This window comes from Montipora foliosa, chromosome 6, assembly GCF_036669935.1.
Source record: "Montipora foliosa isolate CH-2021 chromosome 6, ASM3666993v2, whole genome shotgun sequence".
NCBI lineage: Eukaryota > Metazoa > Cnidaria > Anthozoa > Scleractinia > Acroporidae > Montipora > Montipora foliosa.
The window spans coordinates 67,318,894-67,333,893 of record NC_090874.1 but is presented as its reverse complement, the minus strand read 5'-3'; the positions used below and the strand labels follow the sequence as shown (position 1 = coordinate 67,333,893).

At 37.0% G+C, this 15,000-nt stretch overlaps 2 protein-coding genes across 3 annotated transcripts in view; one reads left to right on the top strand and one right to left on the bottom strand.

The window, feature by feature from the left end:
• Window positions 1-15,000, top strand: part of LOC138008230 (uncharacterized) — a 101,961-nt gene that overhangs the window by 5,937 nt on the left and 81,024 nt on the right. The gene's annotated exons all lie outside the window — the stretch shown is intronic.
• LOC138008228 (CDC42 small effector protein 2-like) lies at window positions 1,443-12,445 on the bottom strand. 2 transcript variants are annotated; one of them, XM_068855488.1, is made up of 5 exons: window positions 12,163-12,445; window positions 6,370-6,420; window positions 6,215-6,259; window positions 5,821-5,951; window positions 1,443-2,816 (listed from the first exon to the last, which is right to left on the bottom strand). In XM_068855488.1, exons 1-4 carry the CDS (start codon window positions 12,214-12,216, stop codon window positions 5,847-5,849), a joined length of 255 nt encoding a protein of 84 aa, XP_068711589.1. In that variant the 5' UTR covers window positions 12,217-12,445; the 3' UTR covers window positions 1,443-2,816; window positions 5,821-5,846. The 2 variants fall into 2 exon arrangements, with proteins under 2 accessions (XP_068711589.1, XP_068711588.1); XM_068855487.1 differs by lacking the exon at window positions 12,163-12,445 and adding an exon at window positions 6,506-6,688.

The following is a 15,000-nucleotide window of genomic DNA, read 5'->3' as shown; positions in this document are numbered from 1 at the left end:
TTGGCGTAAATTCGTCATGTCACCGTTGTCGTTTGTTGATATTTCAATGGTCCACGTGTTTCCTTCATAATAAATACAAGTATTGTTTGATTAAGATAATTAAGACTCAGTCTCAAGGCCTGCTTTGACTATGGTGTGAATTATGTTCTTTAAAATACATCCGAAGACCAGAATTCTTTTTCTTTAGAGAGCAGAATCATTTATCATAAGAATTATAATTAGTTGCAAGTTGGTGCTCAATAAATTCGGCCCACGTAATTTGAACAAAATCATAATCAGTTGTCTGTCATAAAATGTCGACAGGTATATTTTGTTAAACTTTCTTTGCAATTGTTGAGTTCTTTGTTAGGAAGGAGTTTCTGAAGTAATGGTTGTGTTACACAAGTGGCTTTTAGCCCTCAGTGGGTACAAACAAACATTTTTTTTGACGTCGATTAGGTTGCGATTCTGATTGGATTCGCGTCCCAATTCATAAAAATCGCCTAAAAATCGAGTAGGCGTGTGACTTATAAATCTGCAACAATTCCCCTAAACTGTTTTCAAAAACAACGACGAGATAGTCTAACTGGCGCGTGTCGTGGGAAAACTGTCGCGTGTCGCGGGTACATATTCGTATTCATAATCATAAAAGCTAACCTTGGGCCCAAGGTTAGCTTTTGTGGATGTTTAGGATACTTTCCGTATATCTGAATGCAGGATTTTGGCTTTCCAAAATCTTGAATTCAGGACAACTTACACCATACCCGCGACACCCAACAAAGATGGAGCTATCTTGTTCGCTCGAGATGTCTCGCTTGGTCCCGCAAGACCAAAGATCATTTTTTGTTTTATCCCATACAATAAATCCTTTATTGACCAAGCGTGTTCGGTCAAGACGGCTGGATATTAGCCTCCTTCTGTTTCTGTTTCTGGACCTCGACGAATAGGCACGCAAAAAAAAAATATATATTAACCTGGCCAATAACCAGCCATCTTGACCTCACGCTTGGTCAATAACCCGTATGTGATAGTTGCTCACTTTAATTGTAAAAGCTTGTCCTAGACCGAGCGAAAAAACTCTCCCTTCACGACGGAAGAAAACAAATACCCCTCCTTCGTTAGCACTAGAGTATTTCCAGTATAACATATTATACTACCAAATTTCACGTGAGTACAGGCTCCAGTTGTTCAAACGATGGATAGCGCTAGCCACCGGATAAATCACGCACTACCCAGCGGATAAACCCTAGCAAAACCAATTGAATTATCCACTGGATAGTGATTTATCCAGAGGATAGCGCTATCAATCGTTTCAACAAATGGGGCAAGGTCAGGAAGTCCATCAAACTTTACGACTTTCTTTGTTTCGTGAGCCACCCATCTGGCTGAATCTTCATGTAATTCGTTTAGTGCTAATGTAACGTACAAAAAGTTATCTTTTCAGACAAACACGAAGATCTATGTGCAGCTTCATTGAAGTTCTTTTAATACGAATTGTGTACAGTGAAACACAGTACGCTGGAGATAAAACCAAAATCAATATTGTCCTTTAAGGGATTCTTGTAACCTGCCAAGAAGTATACCTTATTCACTTTTCAGTCTCAACACTGATCACAAATTTTCAAAAACTGAGAAGTTAAAAAGCATAGAAGCAGAAACGCAAAATATTGATCAACAATATATATAATTGCACACTATAGGTCTGCAGAAAGAAACGCTGTTAACATACTGGGGTTCTTTGACCATCAATGAATAAAGGATCCAGAAATTGCTTTAGCAACTAGAGAAGTCTGAATACACGAAATACACTCAATAGCCTGATCTTCTATTCAGGCGTCCCGCACCATATGAGAATCCAGACAACTAAAGCATATTTCATGATGATAATGCAATGGCAAGTTTAAACAAGAAATTCGAAATTGACAGCAATGCGACTGAAAAGTGTTTAAGTAAAACTACACACTCCATTGATGTTCCAGTTTCTGACTTACGCGACAAGGTCAATATTCAACTACTGTGTATAAATTCCTGACATCATTTTGTTCGTTTTTTAATCCTAACAAACTCGAAGATGCATCAACTGTACATCATATAATGATTACAGCTAAAGTGATTGCACTTTTTTTTCTAAGAGTTGATGGCAAAAAAAAAAGTAAATCCTTGGAGATGACTCCAAAGAAGTGAGATTTATAACAAAATCAAGAGAACAAGAGATGGTTTTGTACAGTAGCGATTTAAACATTAAAATGCATGACAGGGATTTCCACACTTTTGTACTAATACAAGAAAAATAGTCAGATTAAAAAAAAAAAAAACAGTTTTGATCAAGTCTCTCTTATCCAGCATAAAATCTCAGATCACAAATTGTTGGCGTCTGTCCATTTTGAAGGGTGGCACTTCCAAGCTGAAATTGTCGCTGGCTTTGTTACTAGACTCTATAAACAGGTTTAGAAAGAGACATTCAAAAAAGGCCTTCTTGAGTGTCACAGGTGGCAAAGATTAAACCATATATGCTGTGAATTTGGGACCAGATGTTTTATGAAGGAAGAGGGTGGAATTAACAGTAATTTTTTTTCATCGAACACTTCGCAAAAACCAAGCAACGTAACCTAGCTATGATACACAGCTAGTAAAATTCTTGGTTTAAACAGTTGAATGCTATGAAACTAATTCTAATGGGATATAAAACATACAATTGTTAAGTTATTTACAAAATGGAATCAACAACACAATCACTATTTTCCTAAGTGATCCTAAGTTTGTTGTCTTTGTATTTTGTCCTATAATTTCTTCCTCTGAAGGCTTGCTTGTTGATTCCTCAATATATAAAGTACCATCTGCAAAAAAAAGCAGCAAAATGGTTTATAGTTTAGGATTTATAAACCAGCGAGGGTGAGATCAGATGCCAGCTTGTAAAGGCACCTCTGGCTGCCACTATCAGTACATACTTGATCTCAACCCACGCATGTATGTGAAAGGAGGACAAACCATAACACCAGGGGGTCTTCCTCTACTCTTCATGAACAATGTGTGGGTTCTTCAAATAATTCCCAAAACCAATGCCTTACTGTATGCATGCCAAATAAGGAAGTAAGTTCAGAACCATGATCAAGGGCCAGAAACAGGTCTTGACAACTAACTACACAGGCTAAAAGACAAAGATTTGAAAGATTCCCTGTCCAAATTTACACCTGGGATTCCTAAGTAAGGACCAACAATGCCACATTTACCTTTGTATGTTGCCTCTAAATTATGGGAAAAGGTACCAACAAACTTGAAACGGTTCTCTATTACTAGCTTTAAACACGAAGATGCACTATAAAAGGGGGCGCTTCACGCACTGCTTTTGTTCAAATTAATTCAAACATGACTGATTAATTATCCAAGATGGTGATCAACAAACAGCAACACAGAGACGGAAGCCCGAAAAGATATTTCTAGCGCGAAAAAAAAAGTGACTGGGAATTTGAAAAAAGAATGACGGATAACATTTTATGGCATATTACGGACACATTGCCATAGGGGGCTTTTTTATTGAAGAAATTATCACAGAGCTCTCGGTTGCGTCCACACCTTTCATAGTCCCGTGCACGTCAACGGTGACTGACAAATGAGCCTCGATCTTCCAAGGGAAGACTTCCTTATATAGCGCGCCTTCGTGTTTAAAAAGCGGTCTAAAAATCATCTCTAAATAGCAGGCAGAGTTTTGAATTTCCAACTAAATTTGTAACTTTGTAACCATATTTATTTTTGTCTTCTGACTTTTCTATAAGTAATTTTTGATATAACATCTCCATTCCGTCTTCATAACACTTCTTGCCTTGTGAATTAGCTTAGTCTAAAGTATTATTTGTTTCCTTCGTTCCTTTCTTTACTTGGAAATAAGCAGCAGCCAACTCGAAAGCTTTGCTACTTTGGCTGTTGCACACTAATTCAAAAATTGTATGCATATAGTACTGGCCACAGGAATAGCAGTTTTTTTTTCTTCTTCCTCTTTTTATTCTTCCTGAATAGTGTGAATAAAGGTTGTTGTTGTTGCGTACTTTGCACATGGTCGATGGAAAATCGAACGGTTGCTCGCAGTGGTTTCTCTCTCAAGAAGCGTGGGAGAAACCAACCACTCGCAGGGTATTGTCTTATATAAACTGATTTCAGTGAATTTGTCTCAGATAAATATCATAAGATGGGCCAAAAGTTCAGTTGCACTGTTGTGTGTTACCCTCAATAAATAAGGCTTGTTCTTTGTTTAAGATGTCCTTTTTCAGATACTGGAATGAACTCCCAGCTTAACCACTCACTTGACTGGTTGGGTTTTGGTCTTAACTATTTTATTAATTGGTGTGTTTTAATTGATTCAAAGTGTAACTAAAATGAGCTGTAATTCAAACTATCCATGCCACAATGGTTTAAGATTGCTGTCTGCAAAATGGCAATAATTACCTTGACACAACTGTATGACTTGAAAAAATAAAATAATCCTATTACACTGTATTCATATCCTTGGATAAACAATACTTTAGTCCGTGGGGCTCTACAGGCCTTATACTGGTTGTTTTCACTTAGGGGTTACAAAATCAAAGAAATTAGCTGCCCTTGGATCACTCACATGCCGTCACAGGTAAGCTAAGATAGCATTACCAGGGTTCGAAATTGCGACCAATACGTCGCATTTGCGACTAAAATATCTGGAGAAGTCGCAAATTTGCGACTTGTTGTCACCTTCATTCTTTCGAAACAAAAGGATTAGCAGTTGCCACTTTGCTGCTACTTTTGCTTAAATAAATAAATAAATAAATAAATAAATGACAAAATTATTTTGTTTCTCACTGTGAATTTTCTCTGAAGGTAGCATAATTGTATAGTAATTTAGCTGCGATGTTACGTGCACAGCTCCATTCCTTCGATCATTCGCCATTTTCAGCAGTTTCTTTACACACAAGTATTGCGGGCTCATACTTTTTCTAAACCACTGACAACACAATGCAGCACGGCAATTTTGCGACTAAAATTTGGGAAATTGAGACTAAATTTTCCTATCTTATCGCAAAATGCGACTGGATTTTTTCATTAATTTCAAGCCCTGATTACATTAAAAAAGTCATGTTTCTCATCAAAAAATAAATAAACAGCAAAATTTGGCCATAAGGAGATGGACCCAGGTTTCCATGATTGCATGTGGCATTTAAAGTGAAAACTGTTTTTGCTCAAGACAAGTCTACAAAAAATTCACTATTTTTTCCTTTTTTTGAGAGAGAATTGTAACTATCGTTTAAAAGACTCCCTTTTCTCCAAAAACCTGTCAGCTCCTTGACTCAATAAAAATCAACAAAATGGTTTTTGTAGACATTATCCCAGTGTCTCCTAGGAGTGAGACTTCAAAGAGTTTACTGTCTTACGCCAGATGATTTTACAAGTCAGCTGGGGGGTTCCTAGAGCAGCTGAGGAATGAATGGGTTAACTAGTTAAAAATTATGTACCCAAAAATTATTAAATTAAGAAAATAAAGTTAGTTTTGCAACAGGTGACATCTGATGCAGGAGCAAAATTTCAACAAGAAATCACATTTTAAGTTAAGAAAATCATACTTCCCAATACTGTGATTTAAAAATTCTTTAAAGAACGCTACTAAAAAATTACAAATCACAGTTTTTTGGTAAACAGGAAAATTCCGGTTGCGCTTGAGTGCTTATATACAACAATCCTATTTACATCAACATCAGCCATTTTATGATTTAAACTGAAATAAATTACATATGATAATAAGAATTTTAATTTCGTTGTTCGTTAGAACTAAAGCAAAGAAAAATGAAAACAAGGAGGAAGGGCAACTTGCTCACTTACTGTCTTTCTCTACAGATTTGTGAAAGTTAATTTCCTCCGCCGACTGGAATTCCGACCGGAGTGCAAGTCACCGGTACGCTTATTCCTTGGTATCCTCCTTTTGATTGCATTTGTCCTTGAATCGAACCGAGCTGAAAATACAAACGGTACACAACTAAAGCATGTGATTGTTCCTTTTTTTTCACAAACTCAAAACAAGGCTCCAAGCTATCGGGAGGTGAGAAAAATAACACGAGGGGTCAACGAGAGCGACAAATGCCAATTGTAAAAACTCCAACAACCGAGTCAATTTCAGGGTAATTTCCTTTGAGTAAATAAATTGCTAGGGACCATTTTCGTTTTTAATGGACATAACTGTTTTAATGGGCAGAAAGTGAAAAACAGTTTCACTTACATCAGATCCTGAGGCCATGTCTCCGCTGCCTATGTGTCCAGTATGCTGCAACAATTGACAAATCAAAGTTGAGGCTTACAGTATTTAAGAAGTCGAAAACATAACTTATCAATATAATCTCATGGTGAGAAACAAACCATGACAAGCTCACTCACTTTAAAATCCGTTGGCATCCCAATCATCGACCTATCGATCCTCCTTCTCCTCTGCAAAACAAAAGAAGATGAAGGAATCAGTAAACTAAAAATGTATCTTCGCTTAATTCGACTTGCCAGACAACACCGCTCGTACCGGTTGAGGTTGTTCCGCGACACAGCAAGGAAAACAGACCCATAACTCGCTCATTTTGCTCATCGAAGAGCCTTTGTCGATACTAACGCAAACTAAAGCCTTCTTTATCTGATTTTAAGCCGCAAAATCATGGCGAATTTGACGAGTTTCGAGTTTCGGATCTCTTCCCACACTTCCAAGGAAGGTGTGGCCCAAAAAGCAGAGCATGATGGGTGAACGGAAGTCCAAAAAGAAAAATCACTTCCGCTTGACACATGATGCGCACATGATCTTGCAAATGGAGGCGTTCCCTCAACAATTTGTAGAAAATAAAGCTAAATAGCCAGTAAAATGGGTTGAATGCAAACATATCTATGTTTTGTACACGACATTTCAAATCAACTTTTACTTTAAAACTACATGAAAGCCTTCAGGCAGAACAGTCTTGTTATTTTCAACAGCAAAGCTAATATAGGAAATTTGCATTACAATGACCATGTTAAGCCTTAAAACAAATCATATCAATATGCAAAGCGTTGCTGTGTGAAAACATACACATGTAATTTCTTTGGAAAATTAGATACCACATTGAGACTTGCTGCTCCTAATTCTTGACAAAATTAATTTCTTACACTTTCCAAGAGAAATCATGATCAGAAGGAGCCACAATGATATATTTACTGAGACTTGGTAACTTTTCAAGGAGCAAGACAGGACAAATCCCATGATGTCACCCTCTGTTAAATTTGGAGTGCTAAATTTTGCTTTAAAAAAAAAACCAAGGATCAATATTAAACCTAAAAAGGAAATTTAACTTAGAGTTAAAATAAGCATATAATTAAAGAACAATTCTCAGTAAAAAGGATTACTTATGATGGCATTTCCCTCAACCTAATGAGGAAATCACAAATGTTTAACTTAAAAAAAATTGATCTGGCTTACAGTAAGAACAACCCATAAAAAGGAGAAATGACAAACAAATACAGAATTCTAACACTAAAACTGTTCAAAATGTTTCATGCCGCATAAAATTAAACCAGAAATTCTGACAATCAAATGGAGGGAAATCCTTATGACATCATGGACTCATTTTGCAATACCAGTACAAAAAGTCTATTCCAGTATAATGCTTTCAACATAACAAATAAGGAATAAGGGCTAAAACAAGCTGGCAGAGCAATTAAATAACAATGAGAATGTTACAAGTTTGTTGCGCCTACGTAAAAAAAGACCACCACCAGAAGCAAAATTATTAATACAGTGACTAAAGAGTGTAAAAAAGGTCAAAAAAATCTACTGTACATACAGTTTCACAACAAAATGGCCACCTTATGTACAATACTTTGAAGCAAGTTGTTATCTTCCCCATCACAACATTTTCACATTACAAGTACAAGCACAAGCATGCACTTAATTGTTACAATCATGTAGAGTGCCACAAGGATTTACAATTCTTGTCAACAGAAACTAAAACGACTGGGACAGTAATCATATCATACCAGAACATGATAGCAGTCCCCTCAACAAACACTTTATTACATGTACCCACAGGGTTAGCTGTGTATATAGTTTATGGTCATAGAAAGTGCAGTGTACAGGGTTTTATTCACGAGTTGTTTGTGTCAAAAACAAGAGAGCTACGAGCAAGTGAGGGTTTTTAACACAAACAACAAGTGAGAAAAGAATTTTCATTGAAATAGTTTTCTGAATTCAAATTAGAAACAAAAACTCACTAAAAATAGAACCAAATGCAAATTTAATAGCAAAGGAAAATATCGCAGTACATGTACATCAAGGAAATAAAGTGCTGAACGGAAAAAATAAATGCACTTACAAAAGGTTTTTTTTTTCAATCTAAGTACGATCAATAAACAGGATAAAGTCTCATTTAGTCAATGATTCAATAACAAAGTACCATTTGCACGAGATGCACGACTGGCTTGGAAAGGCCTTAACACCATAGTTGATTGGTTATACTTCAACATGTGAAAGAGCTGTACGCCATTCTAAGTGGCTGTATAGACTTTTTTTACATGTGAAAATAGAATAGAGCATATAGATTTCTACAAATGAGCTTTATGGAATGAAATTCTCGTGTTATGTGTATTTATTTTATTTTATTAATAAAATAAAAATTAATAAAATAAAAAGTAATAAATATAGTTTGTCATAGAAAGTGCAGTGGTTTTAATGTTGTTTGTGTCAAAAACTCGAACGAGCGAGGTACGAGTGCGTGAGGGTTTTTGACACAAACGACGAGTGAAAACAACCCCGTACAAAGCACTTTCTATGTCATGAGCTGTTTATTACATGTAAGACGAGAATTTTCTTTGAAAAAGTTTTTCTCAACGCAAATTAGAAACAAAAACTCACTAACAATAGAACCAAATGCAAATTTAATTTAATTCAATAACAAAGTAAGATTTGCACGAGTTGCACGAGATGCATGAGTGATTGGCTTGGAAAGACCTTTACGCTATCGTTGATTGGTTATACTTCCACACATGAAAGAGCTGTATGCCATTCTGATTGGCTGTATAGACTTTTTTCACATGTGAAAATACAGCGTACAGATTTGTACAAATGAGCTAAATATGGAATAAAATTCTCACGTTATGTGTAATAAAACATAATTATTATATGACTAGCTCCGCCATCAGGCAAGATAAACCAAATCCCACGCTGTAATTGGCTACCTGAGCAGGCAAGATGGAGCTTTCTTACCCACTCAGGATTACTCAGACACTTAGTCTTGCAAGAAAATAAACAAGTACAAAGAACATTTTTTGGTGATTTATCCCATACAATAGATCCTTTATTGACCAAGCTTGTTTGGTCAAGATGGCTGGATATTGGCCTGGTTCTTCTTTTACGTGTTTATGAACTGGACCTCGACTTCGTCTCAGTCCCTAAAAACAATTTGGCCAATATCCAGCCACCTTGACCTCACGCTTGGTCAATAACTTTTATATCTGTATGGTTCATGTTCACTTGGTGTAAATCCCACATTTTCTTTTCACAAAAATTGTATGGCTTGTCAGTGAATAGCGAGCTTACGCCACAGGACAGCAAAATGACGAGAAAATGTCGCGTAAGATCGGGAATGCACAGTCTCGCACGACATTTTTTCACCATTCTGCCATCCTGACTCTTCCAGATGTCCTGTTGCATAAGCTCGCTAATAGCAAAAAGGGAATGTCTGTTAGCTGGAGTGGAAAAACCAAGCTGCTATCACAAGATATTTATATATAAATTAATAGTATGATCCCTTAACCCTTTCACTCCCAAGAGTGACACTTACGGATTATTTTTACTCTGTCTAACGCCAGACGATTTTACTCGTCAATGGGGAACCCCACAGGAGTGAAAGGGTTAATCTCTTGAATTGCGATAAAATGATTTTAACCCACTGAAAAAATAACATGGTTCATCGTCACAAAGAGTAAAAATTACCAGTGGCACTCTTGGGATGGACTTGGGAGAACATGGTTTTGAGTGTATGTTTGTTGTTAAAAAGGTCAGGGGATCCCTCAACTCAGGGAATTCCATAATAACAACCTTTGAAAATATTTACCAGCAATCTTCGACCTGCAAATAGTGAAGACTACTTTATACAACGTTTCATAATAGCAACTTGAAACAGATGAATTTAAAAGGGTACTCTGTAGACACATCAAAATGTTCACCTATTTTTACATACACTTCCAAAGATCTAATCATTTAAAAAAAAAATGACAGCTAATACAACTGTAACTAGAATCAAATTGAAAATAAAATTAATTTTCTTAATTCTTAACAACTAAATTGATAAGAAAAAGATAAATTTAAGTCATTTCATAGGTTGAGGTGAATCAATTATTTTCTAATTTGGATTGGTTCTTGGTAAATGTACAAGATGCATGTATAACACTGCAGATGATGAACAGTTTTCATGTTTCTCTGCAACCGTTCAGTATTGTACATGTAAAGGACAATACAATGCTTACTGTTTTTAACCTCTATTTGGAACTCAAACAGTTTATCTTTAATATGCTTCTGAGCAAACAAATTCAAGTTGTAACGTGGAATCCATATCAATCAATCTTGGCAACAAAACTATATATCATCAAGTACAAGGAAAGTTTACGTTTATACAAACGTTGGCCATGTAGCACTTATATTTTAAACAGAGTTAACTGAATAGAGTGTAATATGAAGTGCTAGATTTCAATCCCATATGAACCATGTGAGCGTTAGCCCTACAGATGGAAATGGGCCCACACAAGGACAGACTTCCTAAGACTAAGACTTCCTTTTACGGTTTTTATGAGATTGTTTGTTTTTTAGTTCCTTATCAACCAAAAACCAAAAATGCAACGAACCACTGAGTCCCCAGGCTGATTTGAGAAGAACTGCGTTATAATTTGTAATGGTTTGGAATCATCAGGACTGCAGATGCCAACAATAATAATAATATTTTATTGAATTGTACTCAAACCACCTCAAACTTTACAGTTTCATTGAGACGTTAAGCACAGTATGTTCCCAACATAGGAGGGGACAAGTGCTTAAGGAGGCATTATGCAAGGAATGACAGAAACAAAAAAAAAACACTCTGTATCCAAGGAGAACAAAAAAAAAAAAAAAGGATTATTCCCTCTTGAAGTGCACATGCAGCTGGAGAGCTCTACAAAATTATTTCACATAAGCAAAAAAACAAAAACAGGAATGGATATGAACTTGAACTTCTCACAAATGTCCTATCAAAGCCACAATCAAAGAAACAGCTGAATATGCATCCGTTGAGCATGTGTTAGGCAAATACATTTTTAATTCCTTATATTAGTCTCAGGTGTCATAACGAACGTGTTCGTGATAAATCTAAAACCTTCTGGTATTTCACGTATAGACATTCGAAACTGTAGATCGCAATCACTCGGTCGGATATCGCTGCCCACTGATGGCAGAAAATTAATTGTTTGGGAAAGGATTGGCACCACAACGGCATTTCCTAAAGAAAACTTGTCATGAAGCTTCATGTTTAAGTTATCTCGATGAAAATACAATGTTTCAACATCACATGTAGATGCTTACTTTCGCACAACATTCTTGTTTTTCTTGGAAAGAAATGGAGCATAAACGACCGCGAGCTATTGTTAAAGAAGAGCTAACCGAGACACTTCTGGAATGATAATAGTGCTTACTGCACTGGAAAGTTTCCCAAATTTTAGCGTCCCGAAAAAGAAAAACTACTTCACATGCTTTCCACAATTCCAATTACCATTTCCCTTCGTTGTCAGAGAAAATCAACATTCCAGGCTTTCCATGGAGTTGTTTCAAGAAACGTACTTGAACAAAATCATTTCCTCTGTAAATTTCTCGAAGATAATGGCAGTATTTGGTGAAGATTTTAATGTCTCACCGAATGATATCTATAACATAAATACAAGCTAATAGTATAAGCTTACAATCTATAAACTGTAAGAAAATAAAGTAGCTAACATTTGTGTTATGCAGCGTGGTTGGTCATTCGCATCGTTTGGAAAACCAAAGCATTGCGTTGGGAGGAAGGAGGATAATTTTTTACCGTGGTTAATGCAAGAATAGTATGCATCAGAATGACTTTTACTGCGTATTGTAAGGTTACAAACAAGGGTAAAAAACTAGCAGTTGTATAAAAGCTTGGCGTGAACAATTACCTGCTCTGTTGCTCTTGATCTCGCCCCAAAACAAGCACCAAAGCTCATAGCCATGTGATGTTCCGGTGAAGTGCACAGAAGAAAAACACAGACAAGAAGTTAAAGCAAGTCTCTCGACAGTGTGAAAATTGCTTTAGAAGTGCCAAACAGTTTCGCTCCTGTTGCAGTAACCGAAAGAGCTTAACAAGCTTGCCAACAAGCGAAAGAAACTGCTGAATTGCGGGAAATTATGCTCTCTCCAAGGGGATATTTTTCGAAGAAGTGTCTATTTTAAGCTACGTCGTCAGCTGACCCACGGAATGCCTCTCGGAAATTAACATATGAATAATGTTTACCAGTCTCCCAACGAAACGGAAAGTACCAAGTCATCCAAAAATTATGAACAGATGGCGGCATGTTTGTGAACAATCCAATATTTGGGCAACTCATGATCAGTCTGATACTATTATTTTACACTTTTTTTCCGAAGAGGTAACATATAAAGTTTGTAACGATTTTATGACAGAAAATGACTGTGATGATTATCCCAAGTGCTGTGGAGTAACGGTTTCCTTGTCCCATTAACGCCCTGAAATAAATCAGTTTTTTTCGACTTTGAACCTCATTCTTCAGGGGCACCCAACCAATCTGTTCCTCACATTATCTGTTCCCCAGAGGAATCTTGCTGGCTGGCAAAAATACAGGTGTTTCGATGAGCAGGCTGGGAAATTTTGTTATTGATAGAGGTTTTGCCTGGGAATTACTGAATTTTTCTAGCATTTCAACCCGAGCTGGCTGTAGAAACTCTGAAGACTGAGGACGACCAAAAAAAAGAAAAAAAAAACGAACCACTTCCCTCTCCCAGAGAATAGTCACAAACATACGACGGCTGGTCAGAGTGATTGCGCTTGCGGAAAAAACCTGTTTTGTCCCGGTTTTGTCGCTTTTGTTTGGTCGTTTTGGATCGAGGGATTTGAAAGCGCGCGGAATTCCTGGCTGGGAAATAAATTTGATCAGCTGGCTGGGAAACCAACCAATTTTATCTAGCTGGCTGGGAAATTTCTTGTGTGTCTTGCTGAGAAAAAAGAACAAATAATGTTTTCCCAGCAACACTGAAAAACACCTGAAAATGCCTTTATAACATTTATTTTCATTAACTGGGGTATAATGATACATTTTACAACAAATTGGTCGTTGGGTGCCCCTGATTCTTCTGCATAAATGGAACTTAACCATTCAGTTTTACACCGTTTGAAGGTACTACGATTTGTTCTGTTCTCTCATTATTCAAACCACATAGTTGCCCGACAAGCGTGGTTTGTACAATTGCCAAAAGTGCGGTAACTTGATTAAAATAAATGAATGAGCGAAGAGGGAGGGTGCGATCCAACGTTAGAGACGGACCAAACGAGCGCCAGAGGCGCGAGCGTCTAGGGAGGTCCGGGGGTCTAGGGGGTGCGGGGGAAATTTTGAAAATTAGGTTGTCTGAGACCACATTTCGTGCGTTTTGAAGGCAGTATGATACAGCTTGATATCAAAACAGGCAACCAAAAGCGAAGTTATTTAAACGTGAACCTTAACATTACTCAAACTTTTGAACTTCAAAATGGAATTTTTTTGGCGCAGAGACTACTTAACGTACGTATTTAACACTTTAAGAGAATAATTTCACTATTTAAAAAGAGCAAAAATAGAAATAAAGTTGACAATCCGTATTATTCACTGGGTTTGCTGCCTCAATCTTCATGATCTTTTAGTCAATTTGCTATTTTTGAATCGTGGGTCAACACCTGGACCTCCACAGCCTGTGGGTGGGGGGGGGGGGGGGAAGGCAACTATCGCCCCCTTCCCCCCCTCCTTCCCTACGGACCTGGCGAAGTTCCGGCATGAAGCGTAAAACTCAACCCTCCATCCGGTGGAGCTTATATTTAGCCGCAGTTTATTATATGCAAAACGTTTTTGGACAATCTTATATGGTCTGATCCCTCGATGAATTTATGAGTTACATAGTCCCGGCCTTTGTTGCTAGAAAGTCTAAAAATTAAATAAACCTTGTGATATTTCTTGTGGCAGACTATCAAAGGACAGTATTAAAGACGCCTATCGTCTTGAAAACTCCTGAAAGCCAATGATTTTTTTGCCACAGCTTATAACTCCGAGCAAACCAAGGTACTTCACATGGCCTATTCCGCGGTCTGATAAACATTTGAATTTAATTTACAGAGAGGCTATCATCCATGATTTCGGATTTACTATGTAAGTCCAGATTTTAACAACTAAATCCGGATTTGTTGATGAGGCAATTGTGCAAAACTCTTAATGACTGGATTGAATAACTTCACATTGACAAACATATGAGATACATTTCCGCTTCTGATAAGCGGAACTGCGGCAATTTCCGATGAATATAGGGTAGTGTTTATCGACAAAAGATACTTACCGATTTTTAGTTTCTAACATTTGTCTAATATGGATAAGAAGGCCGGAAAATAATCAATTTTGTTTCTTCGCCTGCACCCACCAGAGGTTGTTTTTACTGCTTCAGTCAATCAACTTAGAGATAGCAATTTCCTCTTCTTCATTCGCCCATCCCCTAAAAGTTCTTTTCCCCCCTGAGGGCTGTACACAGTCTTACTCGTGCCATGTCAAGTGATCTTTGTTTAAGAGTTGCTTGTGCTATGACAGCTTCAACTTTTCATAAGCTTTTATAATTTTATACTGAGCTCTTCATAGATTTTATAGTTTATGTTCTTACTTGTACGTTTATAATCATTTCTTTTGATTATCTCATCACGTAGTGTGCTCTACAAATTATTTTGATAAAATGTATCACTTCAAAGGCCAGAGGCACCCAACGAG